The sequence below is a fragment of the Alosa sapidissima genome, chromosome 15 (genome assembly GCF_018492685.1).
Source record: "Alosa sapidissima isolate fAloSap1 chromosome 15, fAloSap1.pri, whole genome shotgun sequence".
Taxonomy (NCBI): Eukaryota; Metazoa; Chordata; class Actinopteri; order Clupeiformes; family Clupeidae; genus Alosa; species Alosa sapidissima.
Genome location: NC_055971.1, coordinates 26,615,076 through 26,636,435, shown reverse-complemented (window position 1 = coordinate 26,636,435; position 21,360 = coordinate 26,615,076). Strand labels below are relative to the sequence as shown.

General features: G+C 40.3%; 2 protein-coding genes across 7 annotated transcripts; one reads left to right on the top strand and one right to left on the bottom strand.

Moving 5' to 3' along the window:
• Positions 1–1,014: 1,014 nt before the first annotated feature.
• Positions 1,015–18,482, bottom strand: LOC121683518. 3 transcript variants are annotated; one of them, XM_042063153.1, is made up of 9 exons: positions 9,992–10,083; positions 9,153–9,182; positions 8,592–8,921; positions 8,237–8,500; positions 3,093–3,386; positions 2,021–2,344; positions 1,801–1,947; positions 1,376–1,588; positions 1,015–1,229 (listed from the first exon to the last, which is right to left on the bottom strand). In XM_042063153.1, coding segments are annotated over exons 1-9 (1,635 nt in total). In that variant the 5' UTR covers positions 10,023–10,083; the 3' UTR covers positions 1,015–1,227. The 3 variants fall into 3 exon arrangements, with proteins under 3 accessions (XP_041919087.1, XP_041919086.1, XP_041919088.1); XM_042063152.1 differs by lacking the exon at positions 1,015–1,229 and having other exon boundaries at positions 1,329–1,588; positions 9,992–10,081; XM_042063154.1 differs by lacking the exons at positions 1,015–1,229; positions 9,153–9,182; positions 9,992–10,083 and adding an exon at positions 18,321–18,482 and having other exon boundaries at positions 1,329–1,588.
• On the top strand, positions 13,972–21,238 carry LOC121683516 (deleted in malignant brain tumors 1 protein-like). 4 transcript variants are annotated; one of them, XM_042063148.1, is made up of 9 exons: positions 13,972–14,214; positions 16,599–16,628; positions 16,821–17,135; positions 17,227–17,490; positions 17,699–17,998; positions 19,513–19,806; positions 20,117–20,440; positions 20,516–20,614; positions 20,824–21,238. In XM_042063148.1, exons 1-9 carry the CDS (start codon positions 14,169–14,171, stop codon positions 20,976–20,978), a joined length of 1,827 nt encoding a protein of 608 aa, XP_041919082.1. In that variant the 5' UTR covers positions 13,972–14,168; the 3' UTR covers positions 20,979–21,238. The 4 variants fall into 4 exon arrangements, with proteins under 4 accessions (XP_041919082.1, XP_041919084.1, XP_041919085.1 ...); XM_042063150.1 differs by lacking the exon at positions 17,699–17,998; XM_042063149.1 differs by lacking the exon at positions 19,513–19,806 and having other exon boundaries at positions 13,973–14,214.
• Positions 21,239–21,360: the final 122 nt, after the last annotated feature.

The following is a 21,360-nucleotide window of genomic DNA, read 5'->3' as shown; positions in this document are numbered from 1 at the left end:
ACAGAGGAACAGCTTCTTTCCCAGAGCCTAACTACCCTGAACGCGCACATGAACTAAACCCCCATATCTTCCCCCTGGTCTGCCCTACTAAAGGGGGACTTGGCAACTATTTAAACCCGTTTAGAAATCATTTGGATGGTTAAATAACCTGTTCTGGAGAAAATGGTGACTTTCCCCGCTCCCCCTAGTGTCCCCAGGCGGAAAACCTGGCAACTTTGGGACTACCGTCCCAGTAAGAGAAGTGAGAAACAAGAAACCCGTTTTAAATTGTGTTTCTTACCTTGTAACATCCACATTGTTCTGCCGAACTTATGCTAACCGTTTCGCTAACTTGTTAACAAATCCATGTGCTTTATCGTTACCCTTTTCCACAGTTTGAAATAGGATAGTGCACAACTTCTCCAGCAGAGGGGGAAATATAGCTAATCCTGGGCAATTTGAAATATTTTAAATCCTGCAGTATATCCATGAAATTATGGAACCCCAGGACTATGCTGTATAGTATGTATGAAGTGGGTATGTATATGTCATGTGTGTGTGCTATTATTTTTTTTTTTATTGAAATGATGTCATTAAATGTGGGGCACCTAAAGGGAAAGCTCTTCAAATTTTGTTGTATTTGTACAATGACAATAAAAGTAAACTAAACTAAATACTGCCACCTAGATGTTATAACCAAATGTAAAAATGTGTTTAAAGGTAAACTATGCAGTATTGGCAATTTCCTTACTGTTTTTTCCGTTTTTGCTTATTTTTCGCTTGCTCTGTCATGACGAATGTCTGAGAAACTCAATCGCTACCTTTTTCTAGCCGGTGCCTGGCGTGTATGTGTATTTGAATGCAGTAAAGCAATTCGTTACACTCGTTATACTTCCTGACACTGAGGCCGTCGGCCCGCCGGCCCACAGTTGCAAGGGTGGTTTTTCCGCTCACAGGCGCTAGGGGGAAGCGAGTCGGCCACCATTCAACCCGAAAAAAAAGTCATATAACCATTCCAATGACTCTGAAGCTGGTAAATGAAGGTAAATTAAGCTAAACAACTTGCATATTAAGCTAAAAAACCTGCATAGTGTGCCTTTAAAATACACATATGTTTGTGATAAAAAAAGACTGTTAAAGTCTGATGGCAAATTACATTTTGGTATTGTTTGAAGCTCAGCATGCATTGCTTTAAGCCAGTGCTGTAAGTGGCTACCTGAAGACAAACGCACCCAATCTGACAAAGAATCACAGGCAGATCAGGTTCTCAGTAAGGTGGATAACACAATCAGAATGGGGATTCAGGTGGGGATCAAAATTGGCAAGAAGGAGTCTCAGGACAGGGACACTGACAGAACCGCTTTTAATCCACATGTACCAGACCAGTCTCAGTTATAGTTTTCATAGATGTCATCCTCTTCATAGTCGTTGTCTGAAGCAGTTGGGCCATGCAGCTCTTCTGCATTCATATAGTCTTCTTCCAGATCTCCATCAGTGTCTTTTCCATGATCCCACTGGTCAGCAGGCATGACTGCATTCATATAGATGTTCTCATCTTCACCAGGTGACCCACCTGGTCCATGAAGAAATCCGTATGCGTTTGCAGAACCTGTTAAAATGGAGAGTGGGAGAACACGATACATTATTAATGCTCAAGTGGAAACACTGCTTTAGGGTATTTCAGTCAATATTTGAATGGTTGACAGTACACTATAAAGGTAAAGTATTTCAAAGCATTACATATCAGTTCAACAGGTAAAAAAATTAAAGATAAGTACTACTAATAGATTAATTAAATTATTGATATGATTTCTGACTCACTGTGTGCAACATTGCTCATCTGGATTGTGTGTGTATGTGTGTCACTCAAACACTTTTTCTTCACCAGGTACAGGATGGCAGGGATCAGCAAAAGTAGGAACAACCCTGAAATCACTCCAGATGTAATGATGGGAGCCACCAGGGATACTGGAAAAGGAACAGGAAATTACAGCAAACAACAAACATACAAAAAAATAATACTCAAGTGCTGGATGTTTACCTCTTACGATGACTGCCAGTGGTGCTGTCTGTGTTGAATTGAATGTGCGGCTGGACACAGTGACCTCATAGACACAGCTGTAGTTGCCCTGGTGGGAGTAGTCTGCCTCAGGAATGTAGAAGGAGGCTGAGTGGTTGATGGCGAGCTGAGTCCTGGTCCTGTTAGACCCATCAAAGATGAGGTGGAAGGAGCCTCCTTGGTGCTGTGGCTCAGTAGAGCAGATGAGGGAGAGGCTGTGGCCCCTGGTCACCTCTGGCCCCTGAGGCCCCCAGAACAGCCCTCCATCTGGGGCACTGAGAGAGATGTTGGGCTGCACAAGGTCCACTGGGGAAGGAGGCAGTTCATCAGTGGAGGTTTGATATGAGATTACACGTGACTAAAGCTAGAATGGCTCGACAACTTTCTTAACAACCACAAATGTATTGTAGGCCCCAGCCGTGGCACAGCTGGCTGGGGCACCTGCAACATATGCCGGCTACCCGGCTTCGATTCCCGCCCCGTGGTCCTTTCCGAATCCCACCCCGACTCTCTCTCCCACTCGCTTTTTGTCATTCTCCACTGTCCTGTCTCATTAAAGGCAAAAAAGCCCTAAAAAATACTTTAAAAAAACAAAACAAAAATTGTAATTGTAAACGTATTGTAATTATTGAATAGTAGACTGTGTTATGCATTGAGGATCTGGGATTGCAGTTAAAAAGTGCACATTTCACATACTATAAGATGGAAGTTTTCCTATAAAGCAATATCCTATAACTGCTAACTCCTTATGTCCTTCATATCCTTGCATACATTACTCTTGCACTTTTTAGTTGATGTTTTAATTGGACAGTATGACAGTATGTTTTATGTTTCATGTTTTTATGTTTCTATTTATTATATTGTCTTTTATTATGTCTCCCAGCACAGTTGGAGATGTTACATTTTACATTTCACTGCTGTTTTACATGTAAAATCATGCATGTGACAAATAAACTAAACTTGAACTTGAACTAATGTCCAAACCCATAAAACCTTTACAACATTACTTAACAAAACACAGAAATATGTCCATATATGATAGATAACCACATACCTATTACAAAAAGGCTGACAGTAGCACTTTGGGGGGATGTGAATTCACGTGTGGAAACCCTTGTTTGATACCGGCAGTAGTAGGCTCCTTCATGGATAAAGTCCACTTGAGGAATGGTGAAGAGGGCAGAGGCTCCAGTGGAGATCTTTTTCTCAGTAAATGACCCAGAGAGCTGCTGTAGGGTGAATGTACCACCCAGGTGCTGTGTGGAGATGGAGCACCTCATCTGGGCAGACCGACCCCAAGAAACCTCTTTGCTGGTTTCCAGTGAAAGAATTGGCTTCTCTAGTAAAACTGGAAAAGAAGTTAGGGTGAGATGCAACAAATACACAAACTAGAGGGGCACTTGGAGAGCGCAGACCTCTGCTACTCTCTGCTACTCTCTAGTAACGTTGCTGCTTCTGTAGTACAACTGGAAAAGAAGAGTAGAGTGCAACAAGACAAACAATACAGAGAAAACATCATTACAGATCATGGCAGGTTTTTGATCATGTTATATTAGTCCAGGCAATCTATGAGAAAAAATCACCCAACCCAAAACTAATTGCAACAGAAATGATTTTTGTTGTATTCAGTTCATGAAACCTTCCCAAATCACATACCAAAAGTCCATGAAAATCCAAGTGGTGGAACATTGTCAAAATTGGAATTATGTGTGCATAGGTCAATGGCGAAAAGCTGCACTTTTGGCAGTTTTATTGAACTTTTATAGTACAGGGGATATGTGAAAATTAGGTCAAATTCTTTCATATAAGCATGAAACTTGGTGAACTTGTACAGTTTGGAGCCCTGAACATTTTCAGATATAAAACAATTATCAAAAAACCCTAATGGTCGCTGTGGCAACCATTAAATGTTCCACTATAACTGAATTACACCTATATTCTTCATTATATCTCCTGAACCAAACATGGTATCTCAGAACAAGTGATGCCTACAGGGATGAGCAGTATTTATGGTACATGTATTCCATATTTCAAATACAAAATATATCGTATATTCGTAATTTGTATTTCACTGGGTTGAATAATTTGTATCAAAATACTTTATAGGTATGTATTTTTGTAGTTTAAAATATTGACAACTATTTTTGATAAAACCAATACTTTTGGTTATGTGATGACATAAAAGTGCAAAACATTGAATGTAGCCTCTGACTGGTGCTGACTTAGAAATTTGCCCACACTTGTGATAATATTGACATTCAGGAAGATGATCCAGTGCAAGTTGAGTAACTTTAGGCGGGTCAATATAGGGTTCAACATCAAAAAAATTGATACAAAAGGTTTTTTTTATGGATTCTGGTACTGGCATGCTAAATAACATACTAAGAATCTAGTAAAATCTGACTTTGAGAAAGGGGTCATTTTCAAGATGGCCACCAAAATGGCTGCCAAGAGGTTACAATGGCTATGGGCCCTATCATGACAGTCAACAGCACGGCGCAAAGCATATAATCATCACGATGCAACACTATTCTACTTTAGAATATTGTACACTATTGTACACGTATTTCTATTAAGTTTTTTGTCATGCCCGTCTCTTTTATTGAGCAACGCACCAAGGGGTGTGGCAATTAACGACCTAAGGAGGGGTCTAGCGCATTATCTAAAAATCGCTATCTTACACTACCTAAAACGCATTACGCCACTGACCAAGAAATACCTGGTCAGAAATCCATGGCGAGTTGTTTATATGTTATTTTAAAGGGACACCAGGCAAGCCTGATGCCTTTTCTCTACAAAACTCCCACACGCTCGGTCTGAAGCTCTTTTCCTTTTTGTTTGCATCTTCCGTCAAGGGTTTTTGTTGCTTCTTCGCCGGCTCTGCCGTTATACACACGTTTGCAACAATCGCGTTTCGTTAGCCTGCCCCTGTGCTGTGAATGCAGGATGTAAACTGATCCTGCTTCGGTCGGCGGGTACGATACACTGAACTTGCAAGCGGGATATTCTTCCATATCATATACCGACTTACGAAGATGAGTAATTAAACGTTGCCTGGTGTCCCTTTAAGAGTGCATTATCAACAGTGATGGGCGAGTGCACAATTACACCCTGCCTTTCTCGTCCACAGGAACGTGCACCAGCGCACATCCATGTAAAACATTACAAATTACACGATTACAATGGGGAACATAATTATAATAAAGATATCAGTAATACGTCCCACAATGAGTAATTATTCACCATCATTTGCAAAGTCACAAGATGTAAGAAACTCCTCTGCAGGATAAATGTCCTTAGGTTTCTTATTTATTTAAACACTATTGTAAGTTTTGCCTTTTTCAGGCTATTTTGTCAATGGTAACATATTGTCAGTCAATAGTAAAAGTATTTAACTGTGTATAACTGTTTTGTCGTTGACTATGATACCACGGAGAAGTTAGTTTCACATTGACAATGACTTCAAATAATACACAAGTGCAGATGTGTGTAGGCTATACTCTGCTTGGTTTTAGTAAAGCATATTTTAGTGGAATACCTGTTCCATACGGTCTCGCATGCAAGCAGATTCCTTCAAATGCGCTGCTGACTATCAAAATACCGATGCACTTTTTGAAGTTGCACTGTTTGCTGTTAAAGGGAATGACAGATGTCACTCTCATTAGTTTAAAGGATGTTAAGCCCAAAACACACCCATGACTAATTAAGAAACATAAGATCCACCTTTTTGCCGGACTTTTGAAAACAAAACCACACCCAATGTGGACTTGACAAACCCCTAAGCTATTTGCTAGTGACCATGTGTATTAGACAAATATAGCCCTATATCTCAATTACTATTCAGCCCACAGGGGTGAATCTGAGGACAAACGATGGTCAAATTAAACAATAATATGATTTTAAATGTTAACATTGAACATTTTTGAATGCTCTAGCTTTTTCAGCGATATATTAACATCAATGTGTTTTAATACAGAGTAAATGCAATATAGGAATATGTACCATGTCCAAGGCATGGAGGAAGATAATACTTAACTGGCATTATATCTCATCTAGAGGGCATATGCTTTTAGAAAATATATAGTTTAGGGTGGTTAATCTGTTTTCCCTGGACATTATAGGCCAAAATGTATCCACTTTACACTAGATTCAGCTTTACAGAATACAGGGCAATGTATTGTGCATGGCATGGAGGAAGATGGGAAATGTCTGAAATTGTGTAATATCTCTTCTAGAGGGTATATGCTTTCAGAAAATATATAGTTTAGGGTGTTTAATTTGTTTTCCCTTGACTGTACATGCCAAAATGTGTCTACTGTACACTAGATTCGCCTTTGCAGAATAGAGGGCAATATGTTGTGCATGGCATGGAGGAAGATGAGACATGTCTTAACTGGTGTTATATCTCATCTACAAGTAATATGCTTTTAGAAAATATATAGTTTAGGGTATTTATTCTGTTTTTCATAGACAGTATAGGCTAAAATCTATCCGCTTTACACTAGATTCACCTATACAGAATATAGGGCAATGTATGTGCATGGCATGGAGGAAGATGGGAAATATCTTAAATGGTGTTATATCTCCTCTGGAGGGTTTATGCTTTCAGAAAATGTATAGTTTAGGGTGTTTAATTTGCTTTCCCAAGACAGTATATGTCAAAATGTGTCCGTTTTACACTAGATTCGCCTATACAGAATAGATGGCAATGTATTGTGCATTGCATGGAGGAAGATGGGACATGTCCTAATTGGTGTCACATCACTTCTAGAGCTTATATGTTTTTAGAAAATATGTAGTTTATGATGTTTAATTTGTTTCCCTTAATAGTGCAGGCCAAAATGTATCAGCAGTTCACTTGATTCGCCTATACAGAATAGAGGAGTATGTATTATGCATGGTGTGAAGGAAGATGGGACATAAGTTGATTAATGCTATATTTCATGTACAGGGCATATGCTTTTAGAATATGTATAGTTTTGGCTGTTCTATTATTTTGGTAAAACCATGACCATGGATAGGCATGCATTTTAATTATTAAGCTTAAACTATATTTATTAGTATAGCATGCACCTTTTGCCAGACATCACAACAGTCACCTCTTTGGAGGCTAGCTGCAGTTATCTGCACCTTTCTGTCGAATTTGGACATTATCCTGTCCATCTTCAACTTTGCCTTTATAATTTTCCTTTATTCATTCACTTACATAAACATACTGTGCTGTCTGATTACTGTTTTAATTGTGCAAAGTAAAGAGGCATCATACAGGCCCCTCTGATTGGATAGACAGTCTCTCAGTCAACCCCCGGGCAAGAGGTCAATTACTATAAGTCTATAAGTCTTGGAAAATGATGAACTGATACTTTTGTGTGATAGGCCTATACTGTATATGATTCAGTGGCCTCTAAATCAGACCACCAAAAACACTTTCCTAGGCTAAATAATGCTTAACTATGTGTTGTACAACTTTAACATTGTGGAACACTTGCAAAAACACACTGGCTCTATTTAAAGACTCAACAACCATTTCCATTGATTCAAAGGAATGTAAAAATAGACACCAATTAGCAACAAACCAGTCTGAAATAAGCCTGAGAAATGTACTAACTCTTTGAAAATAAAAGAATGTTCCTCAACAATGCAATATTAAAATTCCATGTTAAGTTAGATGGGGTCAGATATTCTTTAGAATGCTTATTCTATAACATTCTAATTACAGTTTTGTCAGTTTTTGCTGAAGGATAATGCATAAAACAACCCTCATTTTAACATATTTCCACCAACTGGATTTTCATGGACTTTTACTATGGTGTTTAGATCACCAATTGAAATATAAAAATGTGAAAATAAATTCTGTTGCAATTAGTTTTGGGTCAGACCTTACTTTGCCTGGACTATATAGACCCTTTCAACAAGGTAAACAGAAACAATGCTTGAACGTTCTATTTGGGCCCCAATCTACTTCCTCTGCATTAAGATAACATATGGAATGTTAAAAAGGAAGTCTTGTGGGGCCAACTATGATGCTGAGAATGGAACTCTCTTGAAAGGGTCCATATGTAATTAACACAGGGGCCCATATGGATCCCTAATAACTATGATTAACTTGATTTACAATTGATGTGATTAGTCCATTAACCCAATTATTTCCTCCACTTTATGATTGTGTGCCTGGTTAGCTGACACCTCTTTACTCACCTACAGTGATGTTAATGGACTTGCTATGAGTAGAGGAGGAGGAGTAGGCACATGTGTAACTGCCCTGGTGAGAGGAATCCACATTAGACAGAATAAATGTAGCGCTGCTCTGGTAGGAATTAAGAGCCTTTGAATTCACATTAACTCCATTTCTGTACAGAAGTAAGTTGCCATTGCATTGGTATGCACTCCTAGAACATCTGATCTGAACAGTTTCTCCAGCTGAGACTGCTGAGTATGAGGAGAAGAGAGAGATGGAGGGACCTGGAAATGGAGAAGAGTCACATTCACAAAGATTCACTTTGCTTGATTTTTCAGCAAGTTTACTTTGATGCCATTATACAAATGTACTCACCTTCCATGGAACACACCACCCCTGCATCCTCACCATGGCCACAGTTATGGTTGCTGTTGTAGGAGCACTGGGTCAGAGACTGTTCAGTACCAGAGCATGCAACATCATCCATCCAAATGTCCCCAGTCCCTGCCCCATAGGAGGCTGACCCAGGGGCACAAACAGCAGTGCCACACCCCAGCTGTCTGCATACCACCTCAGCATCACTCATGTCCCAGCCATCATCACACACAGTTCCCCACTGGTCACCATACCACAGTTTATAGAGGTACACCTCCACTCGACCTGAGCACTGACTGTTTCCATTCACCAGCCTGATCTGGGCAGCGACTACAAAGAAATACAACAGACACAACCCTCAGTTAACACATGACTGCCAAATGCCATTAAACCATCATGGTGGATGGATATATTGATGGTTGGAAATATACTGGGCAAAAGGTATAGATGGGAGATTTTACTGATTTTATTGTTTCAATACACTATAGGTTTATGCAATGGTGTGAAGGATTGAAGAGAACTTTTGAGTTTGTGTAATCACTGGGGAAATACTTCACTTACCAGGTACTGAGGGGAAACTGAGAGAAACAACTAGTAAAGGGAGAAACAAACCAAGAGGTGTTGTATGTAAACATGTAGATAAAATCAGATGAGATACTTGTTGAATTTATGCTAACACATAAAGATAAACATATATTCACAACTGCCATGACAAGTGACACATCAGTATAAATTCTGATTCCAATTTGTAATGACTGTTATTCAAATGTAATGTCAAATTTCACATAACCTAGACAAAACATTGTTCATAATACGGCATGTTCTGTGAAATGCCTGGCGTCTCATGCAAAAGTCTTAGTTTGTGCAATGCAGTCTGCTTTGTGGTGTTCCGCAGCCAACCCACATACCCAGCTTCCAATGTTAGCTTTTTTGTTTCTCAACAACGCTTACAATTGTCCTTTTGTAAAAATCTTTGTACAATTTTCCTTTTGTAAAATTATGTAGATGTGTGTGTTTTTGGCAGTAGGATCACCTTTGCTGACCCCTTCTTGAAAACTCTAGAGCTATCAATTTGTTCAAACAACACATTCTTGCTTTCATTTCTAGATTTTGGATACAGGCTGTTTTTCTTGTAGATATTTGAGAACAAATAAATGTTTGATTTGAGAGTTGATAAGACAAATACACATTTGGATTATGTTGAAAGCATGTTAAACATCATTAGTTTCCATATGTATTCTCTTAGTATATAACATTGATCTCAACACTACAGTCATTACATTTAACCACAATTAAAAGGCAATTTGAATTATTGTTATTGAAAATATTACATTTCAGATAAATGCTAGGAATGTATGTATGATTTGTGGGCTGTAGTGGAAAAATGAGTTTATTGTTACCTGAAACTAGAGCGAGTACAGCCGTCAACATCTCCCCCTTTGATGAGAATTTCAAGAAATGGTCAGGTCTTCCTCTTTCTCAGTTTCTTTTAGCCTCTTTTAACCAGGCCATAGTCAAGTAAGTCGTCAAAGCTGGGTCAGCAAATAAATTTGCCACTTTTTGTAATTTATCAGGAAAGCAGTCTTTATATCATCTTAAAATTCATTTTGATGGAATATGTCATGTGAATGACAGATAAACATATGTGTTGTTCCTGTAAGAGCCTATTTGAGTTAATTATTTGTTGCACATTATTATTTTGATAATTAGAATATTGTATTTACATGCTTAAATATGTAAATTCATAATTTAAGTTATGAATATAATTTAATCCATTACTGTAATTTGTCAGTTCATCTGTAAGGAGAAATGCACCAGAATTTGCCATGTGCCAGGTCATGTGACGCATGTGTTCATAGCTCAGTATGAGACGGTCAGGTGATGGAGCAACATAGCTTTCTGACCGACGACAACGATAACGATAAAGAGAGCTAACTAGTATATGAAAATAGCATTTTTGATACAGGAACCAGATTACCGACGTTTCATTTTGTATTTTGATGCATTTTATTTTACTAAAAATCTGAAAAGAAGATTTGAGTTTGGATACTTTTTGGTCGAGTCATACTAGTTGCTAGACACATGCTCCATTAGTGGCATACAGAAGACAGAAGGAGCGGCACTTACAGTTCCCATTAGCATAGGATACGAGCACAGCATCAGCATAGGATATGAGCACAGTTCCCATTAGCATAGGATACGAGCACAGCATCAGCATAGGATACGAGCACAGTTCCCATCAACATAGGATATGAGCACAGCATCAGCATAGGATACGAGCACAGCTCTGTGCTCTGGGCTGGAATTTCTTGTGCAGTTCAGTGGACAGTACAGATTTTGCATGAAGCAGGGCCAGAGAAGCCCCTGGCTGCAGTGTGTAGATTGGGGCTGGACTCAGACCTCTGATGTACACTTGAATGACAGGCTGAGGCAGTATGGCACATGATCAACATGGGCTGAGCTCAACACTGACCCACATTGAGCCCAGCCATTAGGGGTACTTGTGGCTTTCTGGGAAAACAGAACAGAAAGTAACAAGTGACAAAGACAAAAAGTGGATGAAAAATGAACGGCAGCCATGAACACCAAAAATGTATGGTCATATACAGAGCTATACTGCCACCTAGAGTTTAAACCAGATGTAAAAATGCGACTGAAAAAAGACTCCACAAAACATCATGGGAAACAGAACTGTGAAGTCTGCAGTACACCCACCATAGTTCCTCTAAAATCTTCTAAACCTGCAGATGGCAGGCAGCCTAGCAACAGCAACCAGACTACCACATTTTGAGGCGCACACATTCAGGTGTGGACTGGTGATTGGGAAGTGTTCTACAGATATCATGCAGATTTAGCAACATGGCTGGTGTGCAGCAACGTCTTTGTTATTAAACATCGTGAAGTGCTGTCCCAATCCCATTTATACCTATCTGAGCCCATGTGGTCTCACACACTCACTCACGTAGCACCTGAGATCAATAAAGTCTGTGAGCCCTTAGTCCTCAGGGCTCACTTTGGGATTGGCCCCAAATTTGCAAGGACACACACACACACACAAACACACACACACACACACACAGCAAGGTGTGCTGGGTTCAAAATGCTAATAACATGTGGGCCAGTAGGACCTATCATTAAATGGACAATACAAAAAAATGTGTTGTAAACACATTTAGATAGATAGATAGATAGATAGATAGATAGATACTTTATTGATAAAAAAAACATTTCCATTTTATGGCAGTTGTTTACTGATGTTTTTTTCCCCCAAGTTTCCAGCCTCGTTTGTCTTGAGTAAAGTGTCCACATACAGCGTCTTGGGGAAAGGGCTCAGAAAGGGTGCGAGCCCTCAAGCACTTCACAGTTTCTGCAGTGGGACAGCCCTAAGCCCTCACTGAGTTCACAGGAGCGCACACCAAAGTGTGTGAATGTGTCAGGGGAGAGAGTGGGATTGCTAACCCCAATTTCATGTTACGACCCAGACTCGTATGGGCAGCAAACATGCAAGGGACGCCAACACCAGATGAACCTTCAAATTTATTGACTATTATAAAAAGAGTGTCTAGGAAATATGATAGGGTTTCTGGTTGTAGCCTGTAAAGTTGGATATGACGGCAATGACGGAGAAGAGTTTGTAAAATGGATGTAAGGTGGAAGATGGAAAAGAGAATGTGTACAGTATATGCACAAGTGGATGTTGGTTTAGAGTGTAGATACTGTGCCTGCCTGACTGTTTCAGGTCTTAGCAGATATCCTTTGGCTGAAAATACATCTCTTCTATTCTTTCCTCTTAATTCCACGTGTTGCAACTCTCACAGTAACTTTGTTAACTTATCCAACAAACTATTAAAAATTCAGGACTGTAGTTTGTGCAATGCAGTCGTTTGTGGTGTTCCACAACCAACCCACTGCCTATAAAAAGTCACCCTATTTCCCTTTTTACGGCTTTTATAAATGGAATCTTGATCAAGTTAACCCTCTTTATCGTTATCGGTCAGAAAACCATGTTGCTCCATCGCCTGACTGTCTCATACTGAGCTATGCACACATATGTGTCACATGACCTATGTTACATAGCCAATTCTAGTGCAATTCTCCTTACAGATGAACTGACAAATAAAAATACAGTAAGGAATTAAATAATAGTCATACAGTACATAACTTAAATCAAGAATTTACATATTTAAGCATGTTAATACAATATTCTAATTATCAAAATAATAATGTTGGATAACAAATAATTAACTAGGCTCCTACAAGAACAACACATATATTTATCTGTCCTTCATGATCATATTTCATCAAAATGAATTTGAAGATGATACGAAGACTGTGTCCTGATAAAATAATTTTTCTCATAAAATCAAACTGCAAAAAGTTTAATTTGTTGACATGGCTTTGACGACTTAGCCTACAGTACTAGACAGCGGTCTGGTTAAAAGAGGCTAAAAGAAACTGAGAAAGAGGAAGCCCTTTCCATTTCATGAAATTCTCATCCAGTGCCGGGTCAGACCTCTATGAGGCCCTAAGCAAAATCCTGCTAAGGTGTCTTCCAACCTTTTAAAGCAAGTAAAGTAAGTAAGTATTTATTTAGCACATTTTTCATCCACAGAGTACAACACAAAACACTCCACATACAAGACATTGACACACAAGACAAATGATGCCAGATGGAGCGGCTTAAAGTCCCACCTGACACACCAGTGCTCCCAATACAATTATCCCACCCCATTTTGGATGTCGACAGAAGTTGCTTAATATCATTTTTGCCCCACATGGCAAAAACGGGAAAGAAAAATAATTTTGTTTGAATCAACTTCACAGTTTTAGGGTGTGGGTAGCATGCTTTTGTGCTACTAGGCCTACTGGCTGAGGCTGACTGTTCTTCACCTGTGTCTGTAGTAGGTTACCTGCCAAAGACATGTGTACTGGACTGTTACTGACTGATAGACTATTGTAATACTTCATATAATTTACCAGGTGCATCTATTGTCCAGTAGCCTATGCAGCACAGCAAATCAAAGTTAATTCATTGGCTACTTTACATTTTGCTTTAAAAATATAGGAAGAGTGAAATCACGCATTAGTTTAGACAGGTCTTCTTCACATGTTTCTGCTGAAAAACTGCTAGTTTCATGATAAACACATTTAAAAGATAGACCCTACGGTTCTTTTTTTTAATGTAGCCGGTCACTGGCATTCAAAAAACGGAATTATGTGGTTATATTTCACAATTTTTGCGAAAGCCACAGGATTCACTTCCCTGTTAGGCCACCAACACACACTGGAGAGATGCAAATAAGCATATCAACTTAACATTGCTATAGGCTACTCTTGATGTTTGTTGACATCAAACCAAGGAACGAACACAAGTTTACCCGAACAAGTGTTCCCGTTCCCCATTCTCGTGAAGTTTCTTCTTCCGTTTCTCATGCCCTGAAGGGTAATTTGATTTCATCTTCTATAACTGTATTAGCTTGACTAAAGGGGAGACGGGGAGTGGGGCTTGATTAACTTGCGGGGCTCTACGCAACTTCCATAGTGTGTGTATAGGGCGATCCGGCCCTGTTCTCATCAATGGGGGAGATGTCGATGTCGATGGCTGTACTCGCTCTGGTCTCAGGTAACAATAAGATCATTTTTCTTAACCCTTAAAGGTGTAGGTTTTTCCGCAAGTTCCGCAACAATTGAAGGTTCTAAAATTCTATGTTGAATTCAATGAACCCAGATATTCTTTAGAACGTTCATTTCTCAACATTCCCATCACACCAGTATGTACTCCTTTAAGGGTTAAAGGTCCAGTATGTAGGAAATAATGGAAAATAAACTCCATTCCAAAAATGATCACCATATGTTGTCAGAGAGTGAGGAAACAAGATGAATTGAAGTAATGGCTTATTTGACAACATTACTCTAACCCGTGAAACCCCGTAAAACCCATGAAAAAAAATCAGTTACGGGGCGGAATCTCTTGGAATTTTCGTTTATGTTTTGAACGATTAATTCTAGAATAGCGTATTAATAATGGGCTAGCGCGTCCTCCTATTTGGGTTGCCAAATTAGCAAAGGCCAACTGTCAACAGCTGTCAGTTGTAGTCATGAATGCCTACAAGATGCAGGCAAATTTCCAAAATTAAAACAAGAAACAAATTAAGTGGACATCGGAGGAGCTTCCTGAAATGGTGACGTCTTCGTCAAACGAAGAATATCAAGTCTGACGCAGAGCTGGCCATATTTCTCCACAACAGGTAGCCTATGCTAAACTTCATCTGCATCGCTAACTTCAGCTACATATGTTACGTTGGTTAGAGAGGTATTTTTTGTTTTCACTGTTTCCGTAATGTGTAGCTGGGTCATGGTTGGAGAAACGTTAAAGCAGCTGCAGGTCAACTAACGTTAGCTAAGTCTTCATTAGGCTACATCTGGCAACCCAGAAGAGGCTCGCGTCTGGTAGTCTTGAGAACGTTCACCAGTGTTTTGATTTTGGCCAACAGAACGTTCGGTAACAATCCTACAAATCGCACCTTTAATCTGAATGTGTAAGGTGAATTCCTCTGTGGTATGAGTATTTTTAGGGGTGTTATAGAAACAGCAATGGCAAATTGTGACATACTTTTTTGAGTTTTCTCTTTAATTCCAGCCCATTTATACAGCCCATAACTCATACATACATTCATTTAGCTGAAATTTAATATTTTCAATAACTATAATTCAAATTGGCTTTTAATTGTAATAACTGTAGTGTTGAGATCAATGTTATATCCTGAGAGAACACATTATAGGCTATGGATCACACTCTCTCCTACTGCCATAAACACACACATCTACATAATTTTACAAAAGGAAAATTGTGCAAAGAGTTTTACAAAAGGTACAAAATTGTAAGCATTGTTGAAAAACAGAAAAAGCTGAAATTGGAAGCTGGGTGTGTGGGTTGGCTGTGGAACACCACAAACGACTGCATTGCACAAACTACAGTCCTGAATTTTTAATAGTTTGTTGGATAAGTTAACAAAGTTACTGTGAGAGTTGCAACACGTGGAATTAATAGGAAAGAATAGAAGAGATGTATTTTCAGCCAAAGGATATCTGCTAAGACCTGAAACAAATCTCTTTCCACTTTAGGAAATTACACAAACTCATCAGCGCCAGCCAGCTAGCTAAAATTTCCCTCGGGATGAATAAAGTATCTATCTGCCTATCTATCTCTCTAGCTAGCTAGCTGCACACACCTTGGAAACTAGATGGTAATGAGTTGTGAATAGCAGCAACCGAAGTCTGAAGTATCATCACAGAGGCTAGTAGTTTTTACTGCCATTGACGCCAATGCTACTGACAGCTTAGATTGCCTCTTCTATGTACTGTAAAGTAGGTAGCGATAGCCTTTTCACAACAGCTACACCTTTGTTCAGGAGAATATTGCAACTAGTGTCGCGACTACCATGCACGGCGAGTACAGGGATGGATTAGTGCACAGGCCTACCAGGCCAGGGCCCAGGGGCCCAAGCCATTAGTGTCACGACTACCACGCACGGCCAGTACAGGGATGTATTAGTGCACAGGCCTTGTGCATCATAGCCTCAATATCAACACGTCAGGATGTAGGCTATGAATCTGATTGAATTAAAGTATTGGCCATCCCCAAAATACACCAGAATACAGAAAATCACATCAAACAAATTGAAAATGTTCTGGGGGCGGATGTCACAATGTCGCGCTACAGGTCGGGAATGGCGAGTATACAGTACACTTAAGGCTTTCGCATGAGACACCAAGCATTTCACAGAACATGCTGTATGAACAATGATTGTCTAGGTTATGTGGAATTTGACATTACATTTGAACAGTCATTACAAATTGGAATCAGAATTCATATTCATTTGTCACATGTCATTATGACGTTATGATTACATGCTTATTGTTATGTGTTAGCATAACAAGTGTCACATCTGATTTTATCTACATGTTTACATACAACACCTCTTGGTTTGTTTCTCTCTTTACTAGTTATTTCTGTCAGTGTCCCCTCAGCACCTGGTAAGTGAGTACCCCAATGATTACACAAACTCTTTTCAATCCTTTTCAGCAGTGCATAAACTGTATTGAAACAAAACTAAACCCTTTAAACCTTTTGCACAATATTTCCAACCATCAAGATATCCATGATGGTATAATAGCATTTGGCGGTCATGTGTTAACTGAGGGTTGTGACTGTTGTGTTTTTTGTAGTTGCTGCCCAGATCAGGCTGGTGAATGGAAAGAGTCGGTGCTCAGGTCGAGTGGAGGTGTATCTCTCTAACCAGTGGGGAACTGTGTGTGATGATGGCTGGGACATGAGTGATGCTGAGGTGGTATGCAGAGAGCTGGGATGTGGCTGTGCTATAAATGCCCCTTGGTCAGCCTTCTATGGTGCAGGGACTGGATATATTTTGATGGATGATGTTGCATGCTCTCTAACTGAACAGTCTCTGACCCAGTGCTCCTACAATAGCAACCCTGACTGTAAGCATGAAGAGGATGTAGGGGTGGCTTGTACCGCTACAGGTGAGTAAATATACATATTATTATTGAAATGTTGAAATAGCCAGTGAGGTCAATCTCTGCAATTGTATACAACTCTCTTTTCCATTTCCAGGTCCCTCCATCTCTCTCATCTCCTCATACTCAACAGTCTCAGCTGGAGAAACTGTTCAGATCAGATGTTCTAGGAGTGCAAGCCGGTGCAATGGCAACTTACTTCTGTACAGAAATGGAGTCAATGTGAATTCAAAGGCTCTTAATTCCTCCCAGAGCAGCGCTACGTTTACTCTGTCTAATGTGGACTCCTCTCACCAGGGCAGTTACACATGTGCCTACTCCTCCTCCTCTACTCATAGCAGGTCCATTAACATCACTGTAGGTGAGTAAAGAGGTGTCAGCTAACCAGACACACTATCATAAAGTGAGGTTGGAAGCAAGTAAAGCGTAGTTATTAAAATGACCCTTATGCCACCTCTGTCAACTATGTAACACAATTAAAAACCTGCCATGCTATCATGTGGGTTTTATTGTGTTTTCTCTGTATTGTTTGTCTTGTTTCACACTATACTCTGCACTTCATTTTACAGTGGTAGGCCTACTACAGAAGCCAAGCATTTTCCTGGAAACCAGCAAAGAGGTTTCTTGGGGTCGGTTTGCCCAGATGAGGTGCTCCATCTCCACACAGCACCTGGGTGGTACATTCACCCTACAGCAGCTCTCTGGGTCATTTACAGAGACAAAGATCTCCACTGGAACTTCTGCCCTCTTCACCATTCCTCAAGTGGACTTTATCCATGAAGGAGACTACTACTGCCGGTATCAAACAAGGGTTTCTAGACGTGAATTCACATCCCCCCAAAGTGCTACTGTCAGCTTCTCTGTAATAGGTAATAGACTTCACCTGTATACACATTCAAATATAAAGATGTATATTTAAACCAAATTGACTTCACTTGTAGCACTTTAGCAAGTGCAACACGCAAGCCTTCAGTAGGCTAATAGCCCATTCAACTCAACACTTCTGTTTCAGAAGCAAATAAAAACCCTAAAACCTATGCCGGCAATGAATAACTAATTAAACCAAAATAAATGGGTACCCAACCAGTAATTAGGAGTTGAAGTGGCAGGCCTGTAGCGTGGCTTGGGTTCGTGAGAGCCAGAAACAAAATGGCTACTTCGTGCCATAGCGCAGCAAAAAAGAAAACTCACGCAGCAGTAAGATGGCTGTCCCCTCCTTGACCACGCAGCGTGGGGCTGGTGGAACGGCTGATCTGATGTTACTATGGCAGGGGAGGGTGTTCGTAAAGACCGCAATGATGACTGGCCGAGTAGTTACTTATTAACTTATTAGCAGTCTGTCACGACTCCGGTGGAGCTTTGTTGTAACCGGAGGGTTGCCGGTTTCACCTAACACCTCACTGCTCCCCGAGCGCCGCTGTTGTTGCAGGCAGCTCACTGCGCCGGGATTAGTGTGTGCTTCACCTCACTGTGTGTTCACTGTGTGAAGTGTGTTTCACTAATTCACGGATTGGGATAAATGCAGAGACCAAATTTCCCTCACGGGATCAAAACAGTATATATACTTATACTATAGGCTATGTCTAGCTGACAGCGGCTTCATGCTGGCGGTAAACTCAGAGGACCCGACTTTAAAAATCCTGACCTCCGAAAAAAGTGTGTTCATGAGATCAGCTCGGAAAGCAAATACAGGAAACGCATAAATTACGTTAATAGAACTGCTTTCTCTGGTTGGGCAAGAAAGAAAATGTCTCGGGCGAGTGTTTCTATCTGTAGTGCTAAGTTAGTGATAAATTACCTTGCCTATTTGTAATGATCCTCTCTTGTGTTGTTGGAAGGAAGGCCGCTGTGATTGGAGAATATGATTGTGGCATCAAGTCGGGTACCTCGGGGCACAAGACTTCCGCACGAGTCTCCGAGCAAAAAATCCGGCCTGACTTTGCGTTCGAGTAATTTTTTCTCTGTCGGAGATCGGAATTTCCGAATATCTGATGTGACAGGACAGGCGTAATGACTAGCTCTGTCTTTCCACCCACGGGAATTCTGTAAGACTACCTGGCCGGTTGTCTATGCCCATTCACACTAACCCAACTAAAATTGGTGTTCTACCTATAACCTTTTTCACTAGCAGCGTGATTCCCAGCTCCTCACTCTCCTCTCTCTTATTCCTCAGTCCCGTTCTCCCCACACACACCTTCCTATACCTCCCCTGACCTCTCACCACATTATTTTAACATTCTTAACATCTTACATTTACTTTACATTATTAACATTATGAATTCACATTCATTGTAAACCAACAAAATAAAAAACATAAATGTATAACTAAATTTCCCACTGGGTTATATTTGTTTCTTGCATCTCACCCTAATTCCTTTTCCAGTTGTACTAGAGCAGCCAATTCTTTCACTGGGAACCAGCAAAGAGGTTTCTTGGGGTCAGTCTGCCCAGATGAGGTGCTCCATCTCCACACAGCACCTGGGTGGTACATTCACCCTACAGCAGCTCTCTGGGTCATTTAAAGGGACAAAGATCTCCACTGGAGCCTCTGCCCTCTTCACCATTCCTCAAGTGGACTTTATCCATGAAGGAGCCTACAACTGCCAGTATAAAACTAGGGTTTCCACACGTGAATTCACATCCCCCCAAAGTGCTACCGTCAGCCTTTCTGTAATAGGTAATGTGATCATATGTTATATATGCAAATATTTCTGTGTTTTGTTAAGTAATGTTGTAAATGTTTATGGATTTAGACATAAGGAGTTAGGATATTGTTTTATATGAAAACTTCCATCTTATAATATGTGAAATGTTTCACTTTTTAACTGCAAACCCAGATTTGCAATGTATAACACAGTTCAATAATTACAATATATTTGTGGTTATTAAGGAAGTTGTGGAGGCCTCGTTGACTTACATAAAGAGCCATTCTAGCTCTTAGTCACGTGTCATCTCATATTAATCCTCCACTGATAAACTTTCCCCAGTGGTGCTTGTGCAGCCCAACATCTCTCTCAGTGCCCCAGATGGAGGGCTGTTCTGGGGGCCTCAGGGGCCAGAGGTGACCAGGGGCCACAGTCTCTCCCTCATCTGCTCTTCTGAGCCACAGCACCAAGGAGGCTCCTTCCACCTCATCTTTGATGGGTCTAACAGGACCAGGACTCAGCTCGCCATCAACCACTCAGCCTCCTTCTACATTCCTGAGGCAGACTACTCCCACCAGGGCAACTACAGCTGTGTCTATGAGGTCACTGTGTCCAGCCGCACATTCAATTCAACACAGACAGCACCACTGACAGTCATCGTAAGAGGTAAACATCCAGCACTTGATATTATTTATTTGTTTGTGTGCTGTTTGCTCATGTAACTTGGTGTTCCTTGTACAGCATCTCTGGCTCCCATCATTGCATCTGGAGTGATTTCAGGGTTGTTCCTACTGTTGCTGATCCCTGCCATCCTGTACCTGGTGAAGAAAAAACATTTAGGTGACACACATACATGCACACAATTCAGATGAACACTGTTGCACACAGTGTGTCAGAAACCATCTCATTAATAAAATAATTCTATGAGTAGTACTTATTCTACACGTAATGCATTGAAATGCTAACCCATTATAATATAACGCCTATGCCTAAACCAGTTTTTTCCACATTAAGAATATTTTGTGGTCTGCCACACTCCATTTGAACAGGTTCTGCAAACACATACAGATTTCACAATGGACCAGGTGAGTCTCGTGATGAAGGTGAGAACATATATATCTATGGAGACCTGGAAGAAGACATGAATGTAGAAGAGCTGCATGGCCCAACTGTCATAGACAACGACTATGATGAGGATGACTAGCAAAGGTTGATCTAGCAAAACTATAACTAAGACTGGTTTGATATATGTGGATTTGAAAGCGGTTCTGTCAGTATCCCTGTCCTGAGACTCACTTGTTCACTTGTAGCCCTCTGCTGGCCCTCTCTGTGTTTTGACTGTCTCCGTCTGCCTTTGGTTTGGTCCACCATGAGCTTTTTTCTCCTTCCTGCCAATTTTGATCCCCACCCCATTGTGATCAATTAGCCGTATAGTACAGCACTCACTGATGCACTTACTGTACTCTACCGTTTTTAAATTGTCCTAAAATTGTTGAGAGAATTGCTTTAAAACTTAAATGTTACCATGTTGTTAGTCGCTTTGGTTAAAAATGCGTCAGCCAAATGTAATGTAATGTAATGTAATA

Coding starts and splice junctions, on each gene's coding strand:
- LOC121683516 (XM_042063148.1), top strand. CDS start 14,169: ATGGGGGAGATGTCGATGTCGATGGCTGTACTCGCTCTGGTCTCAG. Junction 17,491..17,698: donor GTCCATTAACATCACTGTAG/GTGAGTAAAGAG, acceptor TTCATTTTACAG/TGGTAGGCCTACTACAGAAG. Junction 20,441..20,515: donor ACTGACAGTCATCGTAAGAG/GTAAACATCCAG, acceptor TTCCTTGTACAG/CATCTCTGGCTCCCATCATT.
- LOC121683518 (XM_042063152.1), bottom strand. CDS start 10,022: ATGTTGACGGCTGTACTCGCTCTAGTTTCAG. Junction 8,922..9,152: donor CAGTTTCCCCTCAGTACCTG/GTAAGTGAAGTA, acceptor ATTTCTTTGTAG/TCGCTGCCCAGATCAGGCTG. Junction 3,387..8,236: donor GTCCATTAACATCACTGTAG/GTGAGTAAAGAG, acceptor CTTCTTTTCCAG/TTTTACTAGAGAAGCCAATT.